We start from the raw sequence: 23063 nt of genomic DNA on the forward strand, positions 1-23063 counted from the left end.
AATGGAAAATTAACTGGCAAAATATGACATGACGGGAGGAAATTTCTTTAATTAGTAATCAAAATTTAAGCATCTCATAATAGTCTAATTTTGACTAATGTATCTCAACCATCAAGCAAATGCTTTCCGAATGCAATAATGATACGATAGAGATTAAAATCATTAAATAAATCTTAAACACACTTAAAGTTATTTAATTTTGATGCCAGTATGAATTAATTTAAACATAAAACAATCGCGAATTATCCAGAGAAAGGAGAAACTCTATGCTATCACCGACGCCGGATCTATGACACGAATCTTGAAGCCATTTTAAGGGTAATAATGCTTTCATAGTATGTGCAGTGTGTTTATTTATTTATTTATTTTCTGTGCCCTCTTCTCAAGAGGCAACCAACCGATAAAAAGCGGCTGCTTTTTTAGGCAGTTTTGTCTTCTAGGGTTTTCCAAAGGCCGAAGGGTGGAGGAGATGGATTTGGAGAAGAGAATTTGAGGGAGTATGGATTGCTAGGTGTCTAGATTCACCGTGGATGATAGGAGGAAACGAAGATGATGCCAAGTGGTTCCATGCGTAAATCGTTCAAGGACTCACTGAAGCTACTTGAAGCTGACATCCAGCACGCGAACACCTTGTACTTGCTGCCGCTCTTCCTCTTCTTGTTCTTCTTTTTTTCTCAAATGTTGTTTGCTGGATCGTGTTTTGGATTGATCGGCATTTTTTCTGATGGCGATGCACTTCCATTCAGTTTAGAGTAATCTTTGTCCTTTCTTTTTGTTTTGTAAAAATTAAATTTTGTTTGGATCGTGAAAACTTCCAAATTACTTGTTTTTTTTATCATGTTTGGGAATGATCGGCATTTTTATTTTTGCTTGTGGTGTACTCCTATTCAGTTTACATTAATCTTTCGCCTTTTTGTTTTATTTTTTACATTAAAATTTTGTTTTGATCGTGCAAATTATCAAATTATTTGTTGGAGAAATGGGTTTTACCCTACTAGTTGTATAGGCGGCGGACCTTTTTTTGATTTAGAGACGCTTGTTTAGCTTGATACTATCTTTGGATGTCATAATATTGTTATTTTTAGTCATTTCAAAGGGATTGTTTTTTTACTCCTCCTTTCTTTCCTCTCTTTTTGATGTTACTCAATTTTGCATTCATAAATTGTCCTTTTGGGGGTTGATTAATTACTTCCTATAATAAGGTTCACTCAGCGAGGATGGCTTCTCTTGACAACTGCAATGCGTGAGACAATGAGATATCTATTGTCATTGTTATGGCATTAGCTGGAACTATGCTAAGGAAGATACTAGAGTGATTCCGTCACCTTAACTTACTGTAGCTTGTTCTGGAGGCAGAATTCGTAGTTGATATGATAAAAGGATGTTTTTTTTTTCCTTCTTTTTTTATGAAGTCAATGCGTACTAAATGAGAGTTGGGAATGCCATGTGAAGTTTCAGATTATATAAGATAATGATTTGCTTTATTTTTTTTCTTATTATTTGATAATTCTCTAATGCTTCGTTATGATCCCCAGAGCTTCAGATTTTCCAACTGAGTATGATGGTGCATGCCTACAAATGCGAATGTCATATAGTTCAGCTGCACACTTGTTCCTTTTTCTTGTGCAGTGGACAGATTGCAGCCTTGCTGGTGCACTTGGGCTCCTAAGGATAATGATATATAAAGTAACTTTTCGTTCAGCTACATAGTTATATATTTTCTGTTCAGCTATATAAATAATTATGTATATATTTTTAACTTCCTTTCTATGAGGAGCATTTGGTATCTTCTAGCAACTAAGGTACTCTTACATGTGCAGGTTCATTCTGACGGATCGACAAGCATGTCAAATCATGAAAGAAAAGCTAGCCTCAAAGAATTCTACAGTAGGTTCATTCCACTGGTTTTCAACTATTATTTTTGTTGTTATCAAGTTTATAATTTTTTGGTCCATCTCATTATCATTTTGCAGCTATAATTTTCCCTTCCCTCCTCCAACTTCAAAAAGGTCTCACTGAAATGGAATTCAAGAGGCAAAAGGCAGAATTCATGGAAAGATATAAACGAAAAGAGGAGGATGGGAGAAAGAATTTGTCAGAAATAGATCTTGAAAGAGAAGAAGAATGTGGGATTTGCTTGGAGATGAACAGCAAATTAGTTTTGCCCAATTGCAGCCATTCCATGTGCTTGAAGTGCTACAGAGACTGGTAAGTTCTTGTCCTAGGATGTATGATTCTGTCTTTTGCTTTGGTTCTTTGTAGATTGCTAGGACTGTCTTAGATAAGCTGCAACCATACATGATTTGAAGCCTCCAGTTAACCTTTATATTTTTAGGACTTAATGAGTGGTAAAAATGAATGCTTTAGCTGTTAATGTTTTTTGATATCTGTTTTTGGTTTGAAGGATTCTTACTTTGTACTTGTTCGGTAACAAAGAAATTGATATAACTAAATTAGTAATTTAAATAATGCTATCCATTAAGAACAAGACTAACTAAAATTCTATTAAATCTGTTCACATTGCCGAATTGTAAAAAGATCTCACTTTAAGGAGATATGAATTTTGAAAAAGATATATCAAGGTATTAAAGGTGCATCCAAGAGGTAGGCAATAAAAGTCAATATTGATAGATGAGCACTAAACACATAACAACAATAAAATATTTCGTATTTCACAGTCAACCAAAATAAATAAATCACAAAACTGTGGGAAAAATAAATTCTACTGTATTAAGAGTAAATGTTGAAAAAATTAACAATGAATGAAGAAAAAGAAATGAGGAGAGAGAATATACCTAGGGAAGAAAATATAGCTGGAAAATAACTGAATATTGGTACAAGCAGTCATATTGGGTGAAAAAGAGAGGTAGAAGTCACAGGGTGGGAGGCTCGAGCATATAAGGGGTGTTGAGTGGGCTAATGGAGAGTCTTATGCTTACTTTCAAATGAATCAACGACATATAAAAAATTCATTTTTTTCCCTTTAGACTCACTTGGGCCGTCCAGCACCTTCCCCACTTTGTGAATGGGCATCTAACAGGGATTGTCTGGCAACTAGGCGAAGTGGTCTCTTACAAAAACTGCTTAGGTGGCAACCTTTTCATACAACAACATGCATTTTGAATCTTTGATCACAAAAATCGAAAACAGAAGAAACATGTGTGCACACACAAAACAAACAAAAAAAAACAGAGAGTTTTTATGTCCTAATTCTAATGCTATGTGGAAAATTGCAAGAGATGAAACCTCTCTTTACTCACTCATCTTCCTTTATAAGATGTGTTTTGATACTCAGAACCAGAGCATTTCCCTTAAAATGTATCACTATGGTTGGTTAATGTGCTTTGCTATTATCTTCTTTGTTTCATGGATATCTTTAATTTACATGTTGAATGCATTATGTGGCACTTTAAATGATAAACTTAATATGTGTCTTTGTTTGGTATATATTGATGACTTCAATTATTTTAGTGATAGATGGAAACGTTTATATTTTGTGGCTCGTAGTATTATTATACAGCAAGGCCATTGCAATTAATTTTTAGAATATGGATAATGTGTGCCTCCTTAAGCTTTCTAAAATCGTAAGACCGTCCATGTTGTCAAGCTTAAGCAAGAATATGAGGTTCTTACCTGGGATATTTTGCCCGCTAATTTGGTCTGCGCTTGCAATAAGACACAACCTGTTTTGGTTTGCCTACAATTTTGAATTTCTGCAAAATGTTTGTTTATATTCAAAGTCTTGAACATTTTACTTCCAAACTGCATGGATAGGTAGATGCCAATTACAAGTCTTGGACAAGCTGAGTCATCATCCACATCCTTTAGATGTGCTTCGATTTTAAATAACATTACATTGACATGAACATTAACAGTTTGGTAAATGAAAAGGAAACACAGATTTTGGCTACCTATTAATTTTCCAAAAAGGACGTCCCTAGCTTTTACTGGTGGATATTTTATTATGAAATGGTTAATGAAAGTTTAGGTTATAGAACGTATAATAAAATGTTCCATCACACAGTGTGCCTACTTTTTGCTTGAAAAACCATGACACTGAGTTATTTCCTAAGTTCATTTTCAGTCTACATGATTGTATGTCGTTGACACGGATGGTTTTGTTCACGGCAAACAAAAGAATGAAGTCCATATAATAAATCATTGCAGGAACACAAGATCAAAATCATGCCCATTTTGCCGTGATAGCCTCAAGGAAGTAAACTCTGGAGATTTGTGGGTGTTGATTGATAACAGAGATATAATTGATATTGCAGTGGTGAAGCAAGAAGACATTAGACGCTTAATTATGTATATAAAAAAATTACCGGAAGTTGTTCCCGATTCCACCCTCAAGAGCTACGATTCACATATCCGGTGAGCTATGATGCATTGAATCCTGCCTCGTTTACCCTTTATCTATTCCTTCCATTTCTCATTTTTTTTTTTTTTTTGGATCAGGTAGATGTCTATTTATGCATTAAAGGTTTACTCGAATTTGCGTTTCAGAGCTGCTCCTACTTTTTGACCTGCTACTTCAGAAACTATATATAAGGACGGAGGTTTCAAGATCTCATCTTCAGCACTATGTAAATGAGACTGTAAATGGTTGTATAGTTGGTATCAGTCTTAGCTGGTTTATGAGTCATGGTTAAGTGCTGCCACGGTTGGTTTCATCTAGTGCGACTTGCATAAGGCCACGTTTATATATTGAGAAAAATAATTTGTTAATAATCACTAATCATATTTGTTATTTTGTTATTTCATAGGTGCATGTTTTTACTTGCACAGTTAATAATTTAGACTAAGCAAACTCTGGAAAAGCATTGATGAGTTCGAAGGGAAGAAGGTCGCCATATTACACATTTTATTCCCTTTGAAGGTTCTGGAGTATTGGTTGGTGAACTGAAACAAGATTTCTGACAAAAAAGGGTTTCAAAAAATTCTTATGATTGGAAAGTCTGCAATTAAATCCTGATGAATTTAATGATCATCATAGAATTATCAAAGATATGCATATAAGCGAAAAATGGGAAAAAGGGTTGAATCTTGAAAATGATCACAGATAAAAGTGCAACACAATATGAAATCCAAATGGAAGTAAACAATGGAGAATATCAATCACTTTCGAAGGGGTTTAAATTTTCAAAAGATCACAAACTGCAGATAATAATTTGGTAAATCATGGAAGGGTTCGGAGCTCGTTTCTTCTTTAAAGAGTTTTTGTGGCACACTTCTTATCTCTCCAATAGAAGTTATAGATTTCATGCTCAATGATGGGAAGGTAAAATATATGTAAATTGTAAATTACAAGGACATTAGGGTTTTTTTAATACTTTATAACTATAAATTTGTATCTTCTAATTATAATATGATCACTAAATGTTGGAAATTTACAAGTATAAATTATTAAAATTCTAAGTTCCTGAATGATTGGTGTGATAATATATTTTAATACATAGATTAGGACTTAAGTTAGAGTTTATTTTTATATTTGATTTATGTGTTTATGTGGGTAGGAACATAGATATACACATGGCGTATCTTATGATTCAAAGTCTATAGAAGATCGAGAAAAGATAGCATGCAACACTCAAAGGACCCCAAGGCAAGCAACATTAGAGGTAGTTGCCGCTGAGAAGCAAAGTATGCAAGTGGAGCAACAAATATATCATAGAAAAGGAGTTAAAGTGCTTAGTGCATCTAAGAAATAAGAAGTCTGGCACTGTGCTGTTGTAAGTTGAAAGTTGATTAAAAATGTACTCTAGCATGAGTGCAATTCAATTTAAGCAGACTCGACCATTAGATGAGTGATGATCGTAGATTATGCATATTTCTAGATATTAATTGTCGTACATTTACTTGCATTTCATGAGCATAATTTATATTATCGTACACTATTTCTATGTGATTTTGTTATTTTTATTCTTTTAGTTCGGGCAACTTCTCTTTACTTATTTTGATTGATGGGACGTGTTTTCGGAGCAAAAATAGAGCATACATTCCTTGAATGTGAAGTTGGAGCAAGGAGCACGCTCTAACCGTGTCCGATGACACAAGCGTGCTCTTATAGCTAAGAAAGACGAAGACTAAAACAAAAAAGGCTCAACACTAATTAGCCATGCCTCATCATCGAGCCAACACACGAAGGGTTTGGGAATAAAAAGAAATTCAAAAGACCATCAAAATAAAGTTTTAATCAATCAACATTCTCTTGTTGTGTCCCATGACACGAGCGTGTTCGTACAGATGAAATCAGATCAAAATAGTGCTAAAATGGAGTCAACAACTTCTACCACGACTGGTTGTGTCAACTGGACATGGCCTGTATCAATTTTAACCATTTTCCTGAGCCTACCACGGGCACCCATGCTAGCCCGCACGGGTCGTGTCAGCCTCCAACCCTAAAATTGTAGACCAAACTTCGAACAGATAGAACTTTTGATTTGATTAGAGTTACAGGTGGAACGACCTATTAAAATGTATATAATTTCAATCTTTACAAGTTTTCTTTAGGGTCCAATTCGAGAAATTGGGTTTAAGGGGTGAAAAAACTATTTTGGAGGAACCATATAAATCTAGCAAATCTGGGTAGTTTTGGGGGAGATATGAAAGGGTCAAGGAAACCCTTCTTTGGATCATCATGGACTAGAGCTCTGCCCCTTCCAGGGGAGAGGGTTTTGCGCTCTTGGGGAAATCATAGAGTAATCATCTTCATCCATCTCGATGATCCGTCCACCTCCGGAGCAAGGATTTCATCCAAGGAGACCGACAATGCATTGATAAACATTCTCTCATTTCTATTTCATGTATTGAGTTGTAAATTGCTATATTCTTTGTCTTTTGGTTGTAATTCCTTCTCCATGGAGTAGAACTTTAGATTCTAGGAGCAGGGAGTAACTATGATGTGATTGCTGATGTATGAACTATGTATTTAGTTAATTCCATATTCTATGATATAATTGTTTGTGGTTTGAGCCTATTGTGTAAACATGATCTTGATGCCAAAAGCACGAGATTTGTATCCCATGAGAATTTGGGGATGAACCTATTGGTGCAATCAGCCTCAAGGGTTTTGATATTTGACAATATATTTAAGTTTGGTCAGTTTGACTAAGAATTTATCCAAACAGGACTTAATGTTTAGAAGAGAGAAGTTTAGTCAGGACTAGATGATTAGCAAAAGTCCTAACTTAGTTAGGCAAGGGTACGCCCTAGTGAATAAAGCTAGGTAGTGGAAATCTTAGGGGGAGGTAACCTTAGGTGGTGGAAATCCTAGTGAGTGAAGCTAGTGTTGAATAAGTGTGAATGGAGAAGAGGTGGAAGAGGATAGAAGCTCTATTGTGAATGAGATTTTAGTCCCACATTGGGAGCTTCAAGGCATGTTGGTTAGTTTATATTGATTCACGTGCATTGAGGATATGAACAAATGCATGGGGAGAGGCTCTCTCTTACGCATGGATGCACAGGGGGGGGTGTAAATCCAGGGCCCGGATTGCACTGAACCATGTTGACTCGTGTGCGGGCACAACCTGCACACGCCGGACCGGTCGGGGCAAAATTTATCCAAGTGGAACAACTAACATTTTGCCAGGTAAACCTTTTGCTGCTATGTAACAGATGCATTAAATTCAAGATTAATGCAGAATCGAAACGTCGAGTGATAATGAGTGAAACGATCAGCGTTTCACTGCTCGGCGAATAAGGTTCATTAATCAACCATTAACGCTGCTATTGATCTGAGCTCCTATATAAGGAGGCTGTGATCATAGGTAGAACACAAAGCAACACGAGCAGCAACTCTCAACTTTCATTCCCCCCCTTTGTCGTTCAACTCCTGCTCGGTAGAGTGCCCGTGATAGCAATCGAGTGCCACTCAGTTCGCCGTGACCACTAGTGCTTAGAGGGAATCACGGTTAGCCGTTATATCATGGGAAACAGACGACCCTAGTAAGCCTCGAAGCACAGCTGGAGGTGGGGCAAATCTGTTTGAAGGAAACTGCGACTCTCGCAGGCCACGGTCCGTTGCTCGCTCTATTCTACTGGTTCCACTTGGTGTCAAAGCCCGACAGGTCATTTGCTTGGTCTCTACGCCCACTCGGAATCTTCGCCCGACCGGCACCTGTTTGTTTGACCAGTCTCTTTACTCCCCGGCCTGTCAGCTTGCCCGGTTGGTCACTATCGGCCCGACCAACCTATCTGATAGCCCGACCTATCTGCTTCGCTCGACTTGTCTGCCCGACCGACCTGTCTGCCCGACCAGCTTGTCTGCCTGACCGGCCTATTTGCTTCGCCCAGCCTGTCTGCCCGATCGGCCTGTCTGCTTCACTCGGCCTGTCTGCTTCGCCTGGACTATCTGCTAAACTGGCTTGTCTGCTTTGCTCTGTCGGCCTCTCACTCGGCCAGTCTGCTTAACCGCTCGGCTCTACATCCCGGTCAACCGCTCTAACCGCCCGACTGATCTTCCTACACAAACTTACTGCTCGGCTAACCTGCCCGCTTGGCCGCTCAGCCCGCTCTGTCAACACTATGCAGACTACCTTCATCACTTGGCAGAAACTAGCCCCTGCTGGCATCCTGAGATTATCAGCTCAGGTCATCTCAACTGTATGTTAAATTTAATTTGAGTATTTAAATTCAGCTAATACCTCATATATCTCCGACAACAGATTGTTTCCCAACAATTTTGAAACAGAATCGATTCTGTTGAGATGGTCACAGAACGGAATGTTGAGGTGCAACATACTTAACACATGCAAGCCCTCTTCACCCCGATTGGAACTGTGCCAATCAACCACGGGGAAAACCCAGAGAAGTTCAATGGACTGAACTTTAAGAGGTGGCAGCAGAAGATGCTCTTCTACCTGACTATGCTCAATTTGGCTCGGTTCTTGACCGATGACCCTCCCAATCGTGCTGAGGATGCTGATGTGTAGACCATCAGTGCAGTAGAGGCATGGACTCATTCTGAGTTTCTTTGCCGAAACTACATCCTCAACTGCCTTGTCGACTCGCTGTACACTGTGTAAAGGATGAAGAGAACGGCTAAGGAGCTGTGGGAGTCCTTGAACAAGAAGTACAAGATGGAGGATGCAGGGGCCAAGAAGTTCATCATGGGCCGATTCCTAGACTACAAGATGGTTGACTCTAAGACGGTGATTAGCCAAGTCCAGGAGCTTCAGGTGATCTTGCACGAGATTCATTCAGAAGGGATGGTTCTGAGTGAAACCTTCTAGGTGGCTGCTATCATTGAGAAGCTGCCTCCCGGCTGGAAGGACTTCAAGAACTACCTTAAGCACAAGCAAAAGGAGATGAATGTGGAGGAACTCATTATTCAACTTTGCATCGAAGAAGATAACAAGAGTTCAGAGAGAAAACTATTCTCTCAGGCTACTATGAAAGCCAACATGGTCGAGCATGGTCAAAGCTCGAAACAGAAGAACCCTAAGTCTTCCAAGATGGGGCCCAGAGGAGGCATCAACAAAAAGAAGTTATCTGGAAAGTGCTTCAACTATGACCGAGTGGGTCACAAATCTTTGAAGTGCAGGAAGCCGAAGAAGAAGTAGGAGGCCAACCTGAGCGAGGGACTAGAAATGGATGACCTCTACGCTGTGGTCTCTGAGTTTAACCTGATCGGTTCAAACCTGCGATAATGGTGGATCGATACTGGAGGCACCAGACATGTCTGCTGCAATAAGGAGCTGCTCCACAACTTTGAAGAAGTCAATGGAGACAAGTTGTTCATGGGGAACTTAGCAACCTCGGACATCATGGGCCAAGGAAAGGTGGTACTGATGATGACCTCGGGTAAAGACCTTACTCCGAATAATGTGCTATATCTTCTGGAGATTCTAAAGAATCTAGTATCCGAATCACTATTAAGTAAGCATGACTTTCGCATTATTTTTGAGTCGGACATAGTTATATTATCTAAGAATGGAATGTTTATAGGAGGGGCTATGTATCTCATGGGCTATTCAAGCTCAATGTAATGACCATTAGACCCAAGATAAATAAAATGAAAACTCTTCCACTTACATGCTTGAGTCTTCGCGTTTGTGGCATGGTAGACTAGGACATGTTAACTACGATGTGCTACATAGATTAATAAACATGCAAAGCATACTGCATTCCACCTTGACCCAATACACAAGTGTGAGATTTGTGTTGAAGCGAAAATGACAAGGTCATCCTTTCAACATATTGAAAGAAGTAACGAACCACTTGACCTAATCCACACTGATGTGTGCGACCTAAAAAGTACTTTAACACGTGGTGGTAATAAATACTTCATCACTTTTGTAGATGATAACACAAAATACTGTTATGTGTATCTTCTCAAAAGTAAAGATGAAGCTATAGAGAAATTTGCTCTCTATAAGACTGAGGTTGAAAACCAGCTTAACAGAAAGATTAAGGTGGTTCGAAGTGACCTAGGTGGTGAATATGTATCACCGTTTGCTAAGTTGTGTGCTGAACATGGGATCAGACACGAGAAAACATCTCCTTATGCTCATCAGCAAAATGGAGTTGCTGAGCGGAAGAATTAAACTCTAAAGGAGATGATGAATGCTCTTCTATTGAGCTCTGGATTGCCAGAGTCCATGTGGAGGGAAGCTGTGTTAATTACTAATTACCTTTTAAATAAGGTGCCCCGGAAGAAAATACATAAGAGCCCTTATGGGTTATGGAATAGAAGACAATTGTCCTACAAATATTTACGAATGTGGGGGTGTCTTGCCAAAGTGTGGTGCCTGATCCGAAAAGGATTAAGACAGGACCAAAGATTATTGATTGTGTATTTATTGGATATGCACAGAAGATCAGTGCTTATTAGTTTGTTGTACATGAATCACAAATACCAGAGATACACAAGAACCCAATAATAGAATCGAAAAGTACCTCGTTCTTCGATTATGTGTTTCCGTATAAGACCCGAGAGGATGCTAGTTCCTCAAAGCAGGCATATGAAACACAAGGCGAAGAAGATGATGATGAACCAGTCGAGGCTGAGCTTAGACGGAGTAAAAGAGATCGGGTAGAAAAATCCTACAGATTGAATTATATCACTTTTATGTTGGAAAGTGAGCCCCAAAGTTACTCAGAAGCAGTAAGCTCATCTGATGGACCTCACTGGAGAGAGATAATTGCATGTGAGATAGAGTCTATCTTGCCAATCACACTTGGGAACTTGTGGATCTTCATCCAGGAAGTAAACCACTAGGGTGCAAGTGGATTTTCAAGAAGAAAATGAAATCAGATGACACAATTGATAAGAATAAGGCCATATTGGTAATTAAAGGATACCGACAACAAGAAGGCCTTGATTACTTTGATACGTATTCTTCGGTATCGAGAATAACTTTCATTAGAGTATTGTTGGCTATTTCGGCACTATAGAATCTTGAAATACATCAGATGGATGTAAAAACTGCCTTTCTAAACGGGGATTTAGAAGAGAAAATCTACATGGAGCAACTTGAGGGATTTTCTATGCCAGAACAGAAAAATAAAGTATGTAGATTAGTGAAGTCATTATATGGCTTAAAACAAGCACCAAAGCAGTGACATGAAAAATTTGATAATGCTATGAAGGAATGTGGATTCAAGAATAATGAATATGATAAATGTGTCTACATGAAAGCCATAGAGAGTGACTATGTCATCTTGTACCTATATGTAGATGACATACTTATCATTGGATTTAATGATAAGATTATCAAATCCACTAAAGATATGTTAAACTCAAGATTTGACATGAAAGACATGGACCTAGCTGATGTAATTCTAGGAATCAAAATTCTTAGAACAACAGAAGGACTTGTTCTTAATCAGTTCCATTACGTGGACAAAATTCTTGAGAAATTCACCAAGGGTGATACTACGTTGCCATGAACGCCGATAGATACGAGTCAATATATATCAAAAAATCGAGGTGAAAGTATCTCTCAGCTAGAGTACTCTCGAGTGATTGGAAGTCTGATGTACCTGATGAGTTGTACACGACCAGACTTGGCCTATGCAGTAAGTAAACTGAATAGCAAATATAAGTAAAATCTTACAAGATTTACAGCATGAAACACTAACCCTAGCTTCTTCTTCTTGTATGGAACGCCTCTTGATCTTGGAAGTGCAGCAACACTTTACTCCAAGAAAGCTTCAAGAACTGCCATGAATCTCTTAGAGTGATCACTGAGAAGTGGAGAGGAAGATCTGCAAAGAAGGACACTCGTCAATGGCTTTATCTTGCGCAATGGTCGCCTCCCAATCGATCGACTGATCGATTGGAGAGGCTGAATCGATTGGTTGATCGATTCAGCCTTCTTCTGTGCTTTCTCGAAATCGCCTGAATTGATCGATCGATCGATTCATGCTTTCTTGCGATCGCGTGAGAAAACCTAGCCCCCAATCGATTAGAGGTGCCCAATCGATCGACTGATCGATTGGGAAGAGTTTTGTGCCTGTGACAAAGGCTCCCAATCGATCGATTGGGTGGCTGCTTGTTGCAACATAGTGCCAATCGATCGACTGATCAATTGAACCACTGTTCAATCGATCGGTTGATCGATTGGCCTCCCTTGACTTGCTTAAACCAAGTCTAGGGTCCCCAAATTCAACATCCGATCAACCGTGACCTGTTGGAATCTCATGCCTAGCATCCGATCAACCTTGACCTGCTAGGACTCCTTCACCAAGTGTCCAGTCAATCCCTTTGATCCACTTAGACTTTTCTCCTCTTGCCAAGCGTCCGGTCAACCTTGACCCACTTGGACTTCCACCAGATGTCTGGTCAACCTTGACCCATCTGAATTTCCTCATGCCAAGTATCTAGTCAATCCTTTGACCTACTTGGACTTCCACCAGACGTCTGGTCACCCTTGACCCATCTAGATTTCCTCGTGTCAAGTATTTGGTCAATCCTTTGACCTATTTGGACTTCCACCAGATGTTCGGTCACCCTTGACCCATCTGGATTTCCTCATGCTAAGTATCTAGTTAATCCTTTGACCTACTTGGACTTCCCAACACCAGGTGTCCGGTCAACCTTGACCAACCTGGATTTTCACGTGCCTGGTTTCACTCACCATGACTTTCACCTAGCTTCACTCACTAGGATTATCACCTGGCTTCACTCACCAAGATTTTCCCACTGCCCGACTTCACTCACCGGGACTTTCACCTGCCTGGCTTCACTCACCAGGACTTTCACCCAACTTCACTCACTAGGATTTTCACCTGGCTTCACTCACCAGGATTTTTCCACTGTCGACTTCACTCACCAGGACTTTCCATCTGTTTGGTTTCACTCACCAGGACTTCCAACTACCAAACCTTCAGTTATGACTTTTCTAGTCAAGAATCTGGTCACCCTTGACTTACTTGACTCTTCTTTACACCAAACTGGTGAAACCCTGACCAGAGGAGAATTGCACCAGCAATTTCCCCAATCGGATGATTGCACCTGCAATCTCCATGTATTGTTAAACATCGAAATCCAAACATCAAGACCCAAGCTTGAGTCAACTCAAGCCTAGTCACCTTGGTCAACCTTGACCCAGGGGATATTGCACCAACAATCTTCTCCTTTTTGATGTTTGACAATACCTTTAAGTTAGGTTAATCCATAGCCTCAACTTCTTCCTCATGCCACAACATGAATGAGAGTTTTCTTCATTCTCTCCCTTTCCTAGAGGGCAAACTCCCTCTTAAGGTAATGAAGGCATAGTACAGACCCTGCATTCTCCTCGTAACTTTCCTAGAGGGCAAAGACCTAACTTAAACCCTACATTTCTCCCCCTATTGACACACATCAAAAACTCTCCCCCTGAAGAGTTGACTAACACTGTTCACAACCTCACATATTGTTCACAACACCACAATGAAGGTCTCATACCCTTCATTTGTATCCAATGCTTATCCGTGAGCATTAACTGTTGGATCGAGGAGCGCTAGAGGGGGGTGAATAGTGCTCGTAACTTATTCGTTTCGTATTCGTAAAACACTAATCGAGTAAAGCAGCGAAAATATAAAAGAACACAATGCAAACACAAGATATTTACTTGGTTCAGAGCCTGTGGTGACTTCTACTCTAAGGCCCACGCTCGTTGAGCGTTTACGTTGGGTAACAACTATAATTTCAAAAAGGATTACAAACTAAGTACAATCAACAATAGTAAAATATACCGACGACAAACAAGAAATAGTAGATTCAGAGCTCCGGGTCGTCGGCGCCAAGTTGTAGATTCGTCGGAACTTCTTGTTAGCAGCTGGTTGCGTAAGGATTGCTTGGAATGTGATATTTCTAGCCGCTGATCAAAGTCCCCTTAAATAGCTTGTTGAGGGCGCCTCCAATGCCCCATGTAGGCACCTCAAACCCAAACTTTTATCCTGACTTCGCCGTTGTCTATAATTTTAAAAAGGATTACAAACTAAGTACAATCAACAATAGTAAAATATACCGACGACAAAGAAGAAATAGTAGATTCAGAGCTCCGGGTCGTCGGCGTCAAGTTGTAGCTTCTTCAGAACTTCTTGTTAGCAGCTGGTTGCGTAAGGATTGCTTGAAATGTGATATTTCTAGCTGCTGGTCAAAGTCCCCTTAAATAGCTTGTTGAGGGCGCCTCCAATGCCCCATGTAGGCGCCTCAAACCCAAACTTTTATCCTGACTTCGCCGCTGTCGATAAGCCTCTGCCGTTGCAACTTATCCGCCTGAGGGTGCCTCCAATGGCCCTTGGAGGCGCTTCCAAGAAGCAGTCCAAGGTGCCTCCAAGCTCCATGGAGGCTCCTCCAGTTCCTCTACGCAGACAACTCATCTTTGCACCCGAGGTGCCTCCAAGCTCCATGGAGGCGCCTCAGACATTATTCATCCGAGGCTTAAGGTTGCTCCTTTGTACCTGCAAGATACGTTAGTCCAAAAGTACCCTGCAATATAAAGTTAGCACATAATATCATAAATATAAAGTCTGACAGTCATTGGACTATCCGGGTCTGACTTTGGATTTTCGATCGAAAACCCTAGGTCGAACCGACGCCTACTGTTCCCTCTTTCGGGGAACGTGTCCTCACCTACTCCACTCAGGAGAGTTTTACCTTTTGCTAATTTGGTCCTCCAGACCGATTAGACTTTTGCTAGGCACTTGATGCTTCAGGTTTTCATGCTGGACGTCCGGTCCACGACCCGTCCAGACTTCTACCCGGTTCGCGACACCAGGATTTTAACCTAGGGTTACCACCCCTTAGCATTTTTACCCGAAGCTCCAACCCACCAAGGCTTTCCGCATAGGGTTACCACCCCTTATGACCTAGGGTTACCGCCCCCTAGGGTTTTCCACTTGCCTAACCGCAGCTAGAACTTTTGCCTAAGTATGCTTAGGACTTTTCCTACAAAGCTCATTCAACGCATCAGAAAACAAAACACCTTAACTTTGATCCTTTTGACATAATCAAAACATAGGTTCAATCATCGGATGCTTCCCGCACCAACAATCTCCCCCTTTTTACTTATGGCAACATGGTTCAAAGTTAAGTAAAACTATGACAGTAAAATAAAGAGTTTTAAGCATAGAAGAAATGCAAAGAAAATAATTCCTAAAGAATTTTAAGCATAGAAGAAATGCAAAGAAAATAATTCCTTATATTCCCCCTTAATTTTCCTTTAACTTTGACCTCTCTCCTCCTTTGACATAAATCAAAAAGATGTTAATGACAATATATCCTAGGTAATTTTGAGCTCCCCTGAAGAGTAACTAAACTTGAACCAAAAAATGTTTAAGAGTTTTTGAAAGTGTTTGAAAAACACTTAGGTAATTTTGAAAATGCTTTTGAAAAGACTTAGTGCTTTCAACAAAAACTTAGCTTCTTCAAATAATTGCTTTGAAAAACACTTAGCTAAGTTAAGTTGAAACTATTTAAAAAATTTTGAAAACTATTTAGCAAAATTTGAAAAAGACTTAGCTAAATTTAAAAACCTTTTGACAATAATTATTGTTTTGAAAAACAAAGTTTTTGATAAAACACTTAGTTTTTGAAAAAAAACATTTAGCAAATACTTAGTTTTTCAACAAAAATTTAGAAAAGTTTTGAAAGTAAGCTTGACAAAGAACACTTGGCTTTAGAAAAAATACTTAATTTTTTTTATTTAAATTTAAAAAAACTTATAAATAATTGGATTTGCTTTAACTTTTCAAAATATTTTTTTTAATTTTTTAATTAACCCAAAAAAAACTTTGCTTGACTCCAACCACTCCCCCTTAATTAGTGCCAAAATAAAAGTCCTAGGGTCCTATAGTCCAAGCATGTAATTTAGTTATCTTAAAAATTAATTAAGATTTTTGAAGGTCTAAGAATTTTTAAAGTTTTAATAATCAAACAATTAAAAATTTAAATCTTGATTATGATTAAGTATGATTTGAAATTTAATTGAGAATTTAATTAAGTATGCTTTAAAGGATTTAAAAGGTTTTTTTAAAAAAATTTGTAAATAGATTTTTAAAATAATTTTTCAAATAATTTTAAAATGATTTTCAAAAGAGTTTTTAAAAGATTTTTAAAATGTTTTTTTTAAAAGATTTTCAAAATAATTTTTAAAAGAGTTTTTAAAATGATTTTTAAATAATTTTTCAAATATTTTTTAAAATATTTTAAAAATGTTTTTAAAAATAATTTTTAAAATAATTTTTAAAAGAGTTTTTAAAATATTTTTAAAATGTTTTTTAAATTATTTTTCAAATAATTTTTCATAGAGTTTTAAAAATGTTTTTAAATAATTTTTCAAATAATTTTTAAAATAGTTTTTAAAAGATTTTAAAAATGTTTTTTAAATAATTTTTTAAATAATTTTTAAAAGAGTTTTAAAAAGATTTTTAAAATGTTTTTAAAATAATTTTTCAAATAATTTTTAAAAGATTTTTAAAATGTTTTTTAAATAATTTTTCGAATACTTTTTAAAAGAGTTTTTAAAAGATTTTTAAAATGTTTTTAAAATAATTTTTCGATTAATTTTTAAAAGAGTTTTTTTTAATTAATTAAGTTGATTCATTTGATTAAATTGAATTTATTTATTTAACTTGAATTTATTTAATTAACTTGAATTTATTTGAAGATTTATACTGTTGATTCAACCTAGATCCGTCTCACCCAATTCTAAGTTATCAATTAGGTAATCTTAAGTAATTTTGTGAGATGATTATCTTGAATTTAGATTATTTCTAAGGATTAATTTACATTTGAGTTAAACTTAGGTTTTTTAACTAGTCAATTAAATACACATTTCTAAGATTGGTTCCCAGGTCGTGGCGAGACACTCAACCTTCTTGGGTATGAGATCATCCACCACTTCCTAGACAGAGCCACTCAAAGAAATTATATATTTAATTTTCTTTTTGAAACCCCTAGGTTTAACTGGACAAGTGTAAATTACGCCTACGTCCTTAAACTATCCTGAATCTAAACATGTATAAAAAAAATCAAGCATCAAACAATTCTATCTATTGGTAAAGATGGTCTTTCTATTGGATCCCCCTGGATCATAGCCTCGATATGGTCTATCAAGGTAGTAGATCTGATCCTTGGGGACCCAATATAGTCGAAGTCTAACTTGATTAACCAAGTTCGACTTGGGGACCCATGCTTGGACTATGTTTCTATTTTTTTCTATTAACTAAGGATAGATATGCTTTGTATTTTCTTTTGGTTTTAAATCCAAGTCCGGATTTGTTGAAAACGGCTCGCTATTTTCCAAGAATCAGATCAAGATTCTTGGAACCCAGGGTGAACCGTTCCAACATGTCCTTGAGTTCTTTAATTTGAGTTTTCAAATTAGAATTTTCTTCCTCAAGTTGTTGGACTTGAGTTGAACTTCTAATTTGAACTGGCTCAGTTAAAGAACTCGAGTCAGTCGCTTCCTTAAGGGATGTTACCTCCTTTTGGAGTGACTTGACCGGGACATTGGATTTAGCCAACTTTTTTAAGAAGTAAGGAACTAAATTCTTTAAATCATCTAACTGAGTTTCGGCGAGTAGAGAACTCACAGTGGGGTTCGGTCCTTCGGAAACGGATGCGGATCCGTGGCTTTGCTGGGACTCGGTTTCTGACTCGCTCTCGGTTTCAAACTCAAGCTCGGACTTGGTTTCAATAATGTTGGCTTGCATTGGTAACGCGAGGAAGCTTGTCGGTTCTTCTTCGTCAGTCTCGGATTCGTTTGATGACTCGGACCAAGTTACCTTCAATGCCTTCTTTCTTCGTTGTTTTTTGTTTGGACAATCCAGCTTGTAGTGCCCCTTCTAGTTACAGCCGTAGCAGGTGACTCCGGACTTGTCCTTCGTGTTCGTTTGAGTCGCCTTTTTATTTCTGCAGATCTTTCATACAAGCCTTAATAGCTCGGAAACAATCTCGTCGTCATCCTCCGATTCGTCTTTGGACTCGGGTTTGGTTTTGCACTTTGTTTTAGTTTCCCGGGTTCTGCCTGTACCTGCAACCAAAGCCAACCCTTTCTCGGCCAGGTGTGCATTAATCTGCTCATGCAGTTCAAACTCAGCAAACAACTCATCTAATTTAATAGAAGAAAGGTCCTTAGAAACCTTGTAAGCATCTACCATGGATGCCCACAAGGTATTCCTCGAAAAGGCATTTAAGGAATACTTGATGATGCCCCGATTATCTACCTTCTGCCCTGTCGCATGAAGCCCGTTGAGAAGGTCCTGGATGCGTGCATGGAGCTGGCTTGCCGTCTCACTTTCCTGCATTTTGATGTTATATAATTTATTTAAAATTAAGTCGCGTTTGCTTACCTTAGCATCGGGAGTGCCCTCGTGTAGCTTGATTAATTTGTTCCATAGCCCTTTGGCTCTTGAGAAGGGTCTGACTTTGTTCAATTCTTTTTTTGTCAACCCGCATTGTAGCATACAGGTTGCTTTGGCATTAGCTTCAACCTTCTTCTTTATGCTGGTGTCCCAGTTGATGCATGAAACTAGTTCTCCGGTGCCGTCACGTGGAAGCTCAAGACTGGTCTGGATAATGATCCACATCTCGACTTGCGTCTTGAGGTGATATTCCATTCGGTTCTTCCAATAGACAAAATCGTCTCTGGTGAAAAGCGGGGGTCGGGCTATACTGAAGCCTTCTTGGAGAGCCATGAAAGCAGAATCTCGCACACAAAGAAAAACAATGGAAAAGAATGTCCCAGGACTTAATCCTGGATTAGTAGTGCGGGAAAAAGATATAAATGGAAATTCACGAATTTTGAGAAAAAATAATAAAATAATATTAAAAAAAATTACCACAAATTTTTGAAAACGCGATATTTTGCTAATACGGACCAGTGGTGAAAAGATGGCAGTGAATTTTTTGAAATTAATTTTGGAGGGAAAAAATGAAAGGCGTAAGGTTTTATTTTTATCCTAAACGAACGAAAAAGCGATGAAAAAATGCTCGAACGGTAGTTGTACCAATTCAGAGTAACCCCGCTCTGATACCAATTGTTGGATTGAGAAGCACTAGAGGGGGTGGGGTGAATAGTGCTCGTGGCTTATTCGTTTCGTATTCGTAAAACACTAATCGAGTAAAGCAGCGGAAATATAAAAGAACACAACACAAACACAAGATATTTACTTGGTTCGGAGCCTGTGGCGACTCCTACTCCAAGGCCCATGCTCGTTGAGCGTTTACGTTGGGCAACAACTATAATTTTGAAAAGGATTACAAATTAAGTACAATCAACAATAGTAAAATATACCGACGACAAACAAGAAATAGTAGATTCAGAGCTCCGGGTCGTCGGCGTCAAGTTGTAGCTTCGTCGGAACTTCTTGTTAGCAACTGGTTGCGTAAGGATTGCTTGGAATGTGATATTTCTAGCTGCTGGTCGAAGTCCCCTTAAATAGCTTGTTGAGGGCGCCTCTAATGCCCCATGGAGGCGCCTCAAACCCAAACTTTTATCGTGACTTCGTCGCTGTAGATAATCCTCTGTCGCTGCAACTTATCCGCCTGAGGGTGCCTCCAATGCCCCATGGAGGCGCCTCCAAGAAGCAGTCCAAGGCGCCTCCAAGCTCCATGGAGGCGCCTCCAGCTCCTCTACGCAGACAGCTCATCTTTACACTCGAGGTGCCTCCAAGCTCCATGGAGGCGCCTCAGACACTGTTCATCCGAGGCTTAAGGTTGCTCCTTTGTACCTGCAAGATACGTTAGTCCAAAAGATACCCTGCAACACAAAGTTAGCACATAATATCATAAAGATAAAGTCTGGCAGTCATCGGAATGTCCGGGTCTGCCTTAGGATTTTCGACCGAAAACCCTAGGTCGAACCGACGCCTATTGTTCCCTCTTCCGGGGAACGCGTCCTCATCTACTCCACTCAGGAGAGTTTTACCTTTTGCCAGTTTGGTCCTCCAGACCGACTAGACTTTTACTCGGCACTCGATGCTTCCGGTCTTCATGCTGGACATCCGGTCCATGACCCATCCAGACTTCTACCTGGTTCGCGACACCAAGATTTTAACCTAGGGTTACCACCCCCTAGGATTTTTGCCTGAAGCTCCAACCCGCCAAGGCTTTCCGCATAGGGTTACCACCCCCTATGACCTAGGGTTACCGCCCCCTAGGGTTTTCCACTTGCCTAACCGCAGCTAGGACTTTTGCCTAAGTATACTTAGAACTTTTCCTGCAAAGCTCATTCAACACATCAGAAAACAAAACACCTTAACTTTGATCCCTTTGACATAATCAAAACATAGGTTCGATCGTCAGATGCTTCCCGCACCAACATTAACCTCTTCACAAATACAATGAAGGTCCCATACCCTTCATTGTATCCAATGCTCACCCTTGAGCATACACAACTAAACAATGAAGATATCCACTCTCCATTATTTCCTAATGCTCAACCTTAAGCATTTGTCCAAAAGAAGGATATACCACCTTCCATGGTTTTGTAAAATCATTTCCATATCTTTAAAGAGTAGCTCCCCCTAAAGACATGCTCGAAACTTCTGTCATTGTACCAACAATGACTTAGAATCTCTAAACCTTTAGGAAACCCAAATTTAGAAGTTTTGAAGTTCAAAAATCTAATATTGAAACTAAACCTCAACCTAAACTTCTACTTAGTCTTCCTTAACCAATCCATCCTTATTTTTATCATGAAAACTCCCCCTAAATTTATGCAAAGGTGTTTCAAGGGGTTAGGAATGGTAACTTAGACTAAAAATGGTTTAAAATACTGAAATCAAGCTTTCCCAGCCAAAATCAGCATGCACAATCGATTGAAGTTGGGTCTCAATCGATTGAAACTATTTCAATCGATCGCCTGATCGATTCCGCGAGCTTCTGTTTGCAAAAATTTCCTCTGAATCGATCCACTGATTGATCCAAGCAGGTTGAATCGATCGGCTAATCAATCCAGTGAGGCTCTGCTCACAAAGAAACACAACTTAATCGATTAGCTGATCAATTGAGGCTTCCCAATCGATCGGTTGATCGATTAGGTTTCTGAAATTTTGAAATCCAATTTCAATTGAATTTCAGAAATGCCCTAAAAATTTTAGAAAATTCTAAAAATCATGAAAACTCTTATAAATACTATTTAGGATATATACTATCATAGAAAAATAATTTCCTAAGAAAATACATCTTATTTTCAAAGATTGACACAAAATTAGAAACTTGTAAAAACTTCAATGTTTCTTCCAAGTTTGTGTCTAACTTTTCAATGATGATTACTATCAAAAGATAGTCTTCACCAAGGTTTTCCAAAGTATATTTAAAATGTTTTTCAAAATCAATTTCCGATCATGTTCTTTGGGCTCAATGCACATGACTCGTACATTAACTTTCCCAATGATTGGAGTACACATAACTATGTGTTTAGATGAAATCAAGACTAAAACAAATGCACTAAATCAACATTTTGAGTCTTGCTCATCATCCTAACATCTCACTTGTATTTAATGTGCTCTAAAACACATACAAGTCACCTTATAGTCTTTGTGAGATGTAGATTTTGGTTTTTCCCTAAACTAGGGATCATGCATATCTATCTAGGCATTTTAAGAGTTATGAGATCATCCACTTAGGATGTCACTTATTAGGATCCTACTTGTTAGGGGATTTACCACTTGTTAGTAGATGCCATTTTTCCTTAGTTACAAGGAAATTAAAATAATGCATGATGATTTATGGCATACATCAGAATAGAAATAATTTTCAAAAGAAAATATACTATAGCTACATGATGTATGTATGACATATCATGATTTTTTTAATTATTTTTCATAATAATCATGAATGTAAAATATGATGTCATGGCATGTAATGGGCAAACAATCATGGCAATTTGTATAAATAAAATATACCTAGATAAACTATCTAAATATTCTTAATCCTTAGCTAAACCTAAAATTAAGCCTAGATTGTCCCTATTTTCTTTAAGAAAATGTCAAAACCCAACTTGTCATTTCTTTTACTCTTGATTGATTGTACCAATTTAAATTAAGTTTAATTCCTCAAATTTTGGCACATTTTACTCTTCCAAAGAGTAAACAATAAGTCCTTTTCATTTTCAAAGGTTAACAATAACCTTGAAAATACTCTCCAAGTGTCAACTTCATTAAGGTTGGGTTAACTACTCTTCTAATTAGAGTTGACACTCTCTAGCCCATCTAAGGGGTAGAGAAAATGCTCCTAGGAACCTAACACCTATTGGTACTCCTTGGATGCTCTAGGTACTCACTAGGGATAACTTCTCTAAATACCTTCCTAATGACCTTTTTAGGGTTCTTAGAAGCCTTGATAACTTCCACTAGGTCAACTTTAGGGATTGCCTCCCTTGTGACATTCTTAGTGACTTTCTTAGACTTCTTAGAGGTCTTAGTCACATTTGTTGTTGCAAAGATACTCCTAGGGATAACTTCCCTTGTATCCTTGACTTGACTCTAGACCTAGGGTTGATCCCATAACTATATGGAACTTTATGATAATAAGGGACATCCTTCTTGGCTCTGGGTTTGTATCCCAAACCTCTATGGCCATAGGATCGCTTTTGTGTTCCTATCCCTAGGTTATGCTCATTTTG

The 23063-nt window shown here is 38.4% G+C and overlaps 1 protein-coding gene across 1 annotated transcript; it reads left to right on the forward strand.

Moving 5' to 3' along the window:
- Window positions 1-385: 385 nt before the first annotated feature.
- LOC121967807 (E3 ubiquitin-protein ligase AIRP2-like) lies at window positions 386-4758 on the forward strand. Its single transcript, XM_042518270.1, has 6 exons — window positions 386-632; window positions 1536-1686; window positions 1821-1887; window positions 1974-2208; window positions 4168-4374; window positions 4459-4758. Exons 1-6 carry the CDS (start codon window positions 550-552, stop codon window positions 4460-4462), a joined length of 747 nt encoding a protein of 248 aa, XP_042374204.1. The 5' UTR covers window positions 386-549; the 3' UTR covers window positions 4463-4758.
- Window positions 4759-23063: the final 18305 nt, after the last annotated feature.

Source organism: Zingiber officinale, chromosome 1B, assembly GCF_018446385.1.
Source record: "Zingiber officinale cultivar Zhangliang chromosome 1B, Zo_v1.1, whole genome shotgun sequence".
Lineage (NCBI taxonomy): Eukaryota > Viridiplantae > Streptophyta > Magnoliopsida > Zingiberales > Zingiberaceae > Zingiber > Zingiber officinale.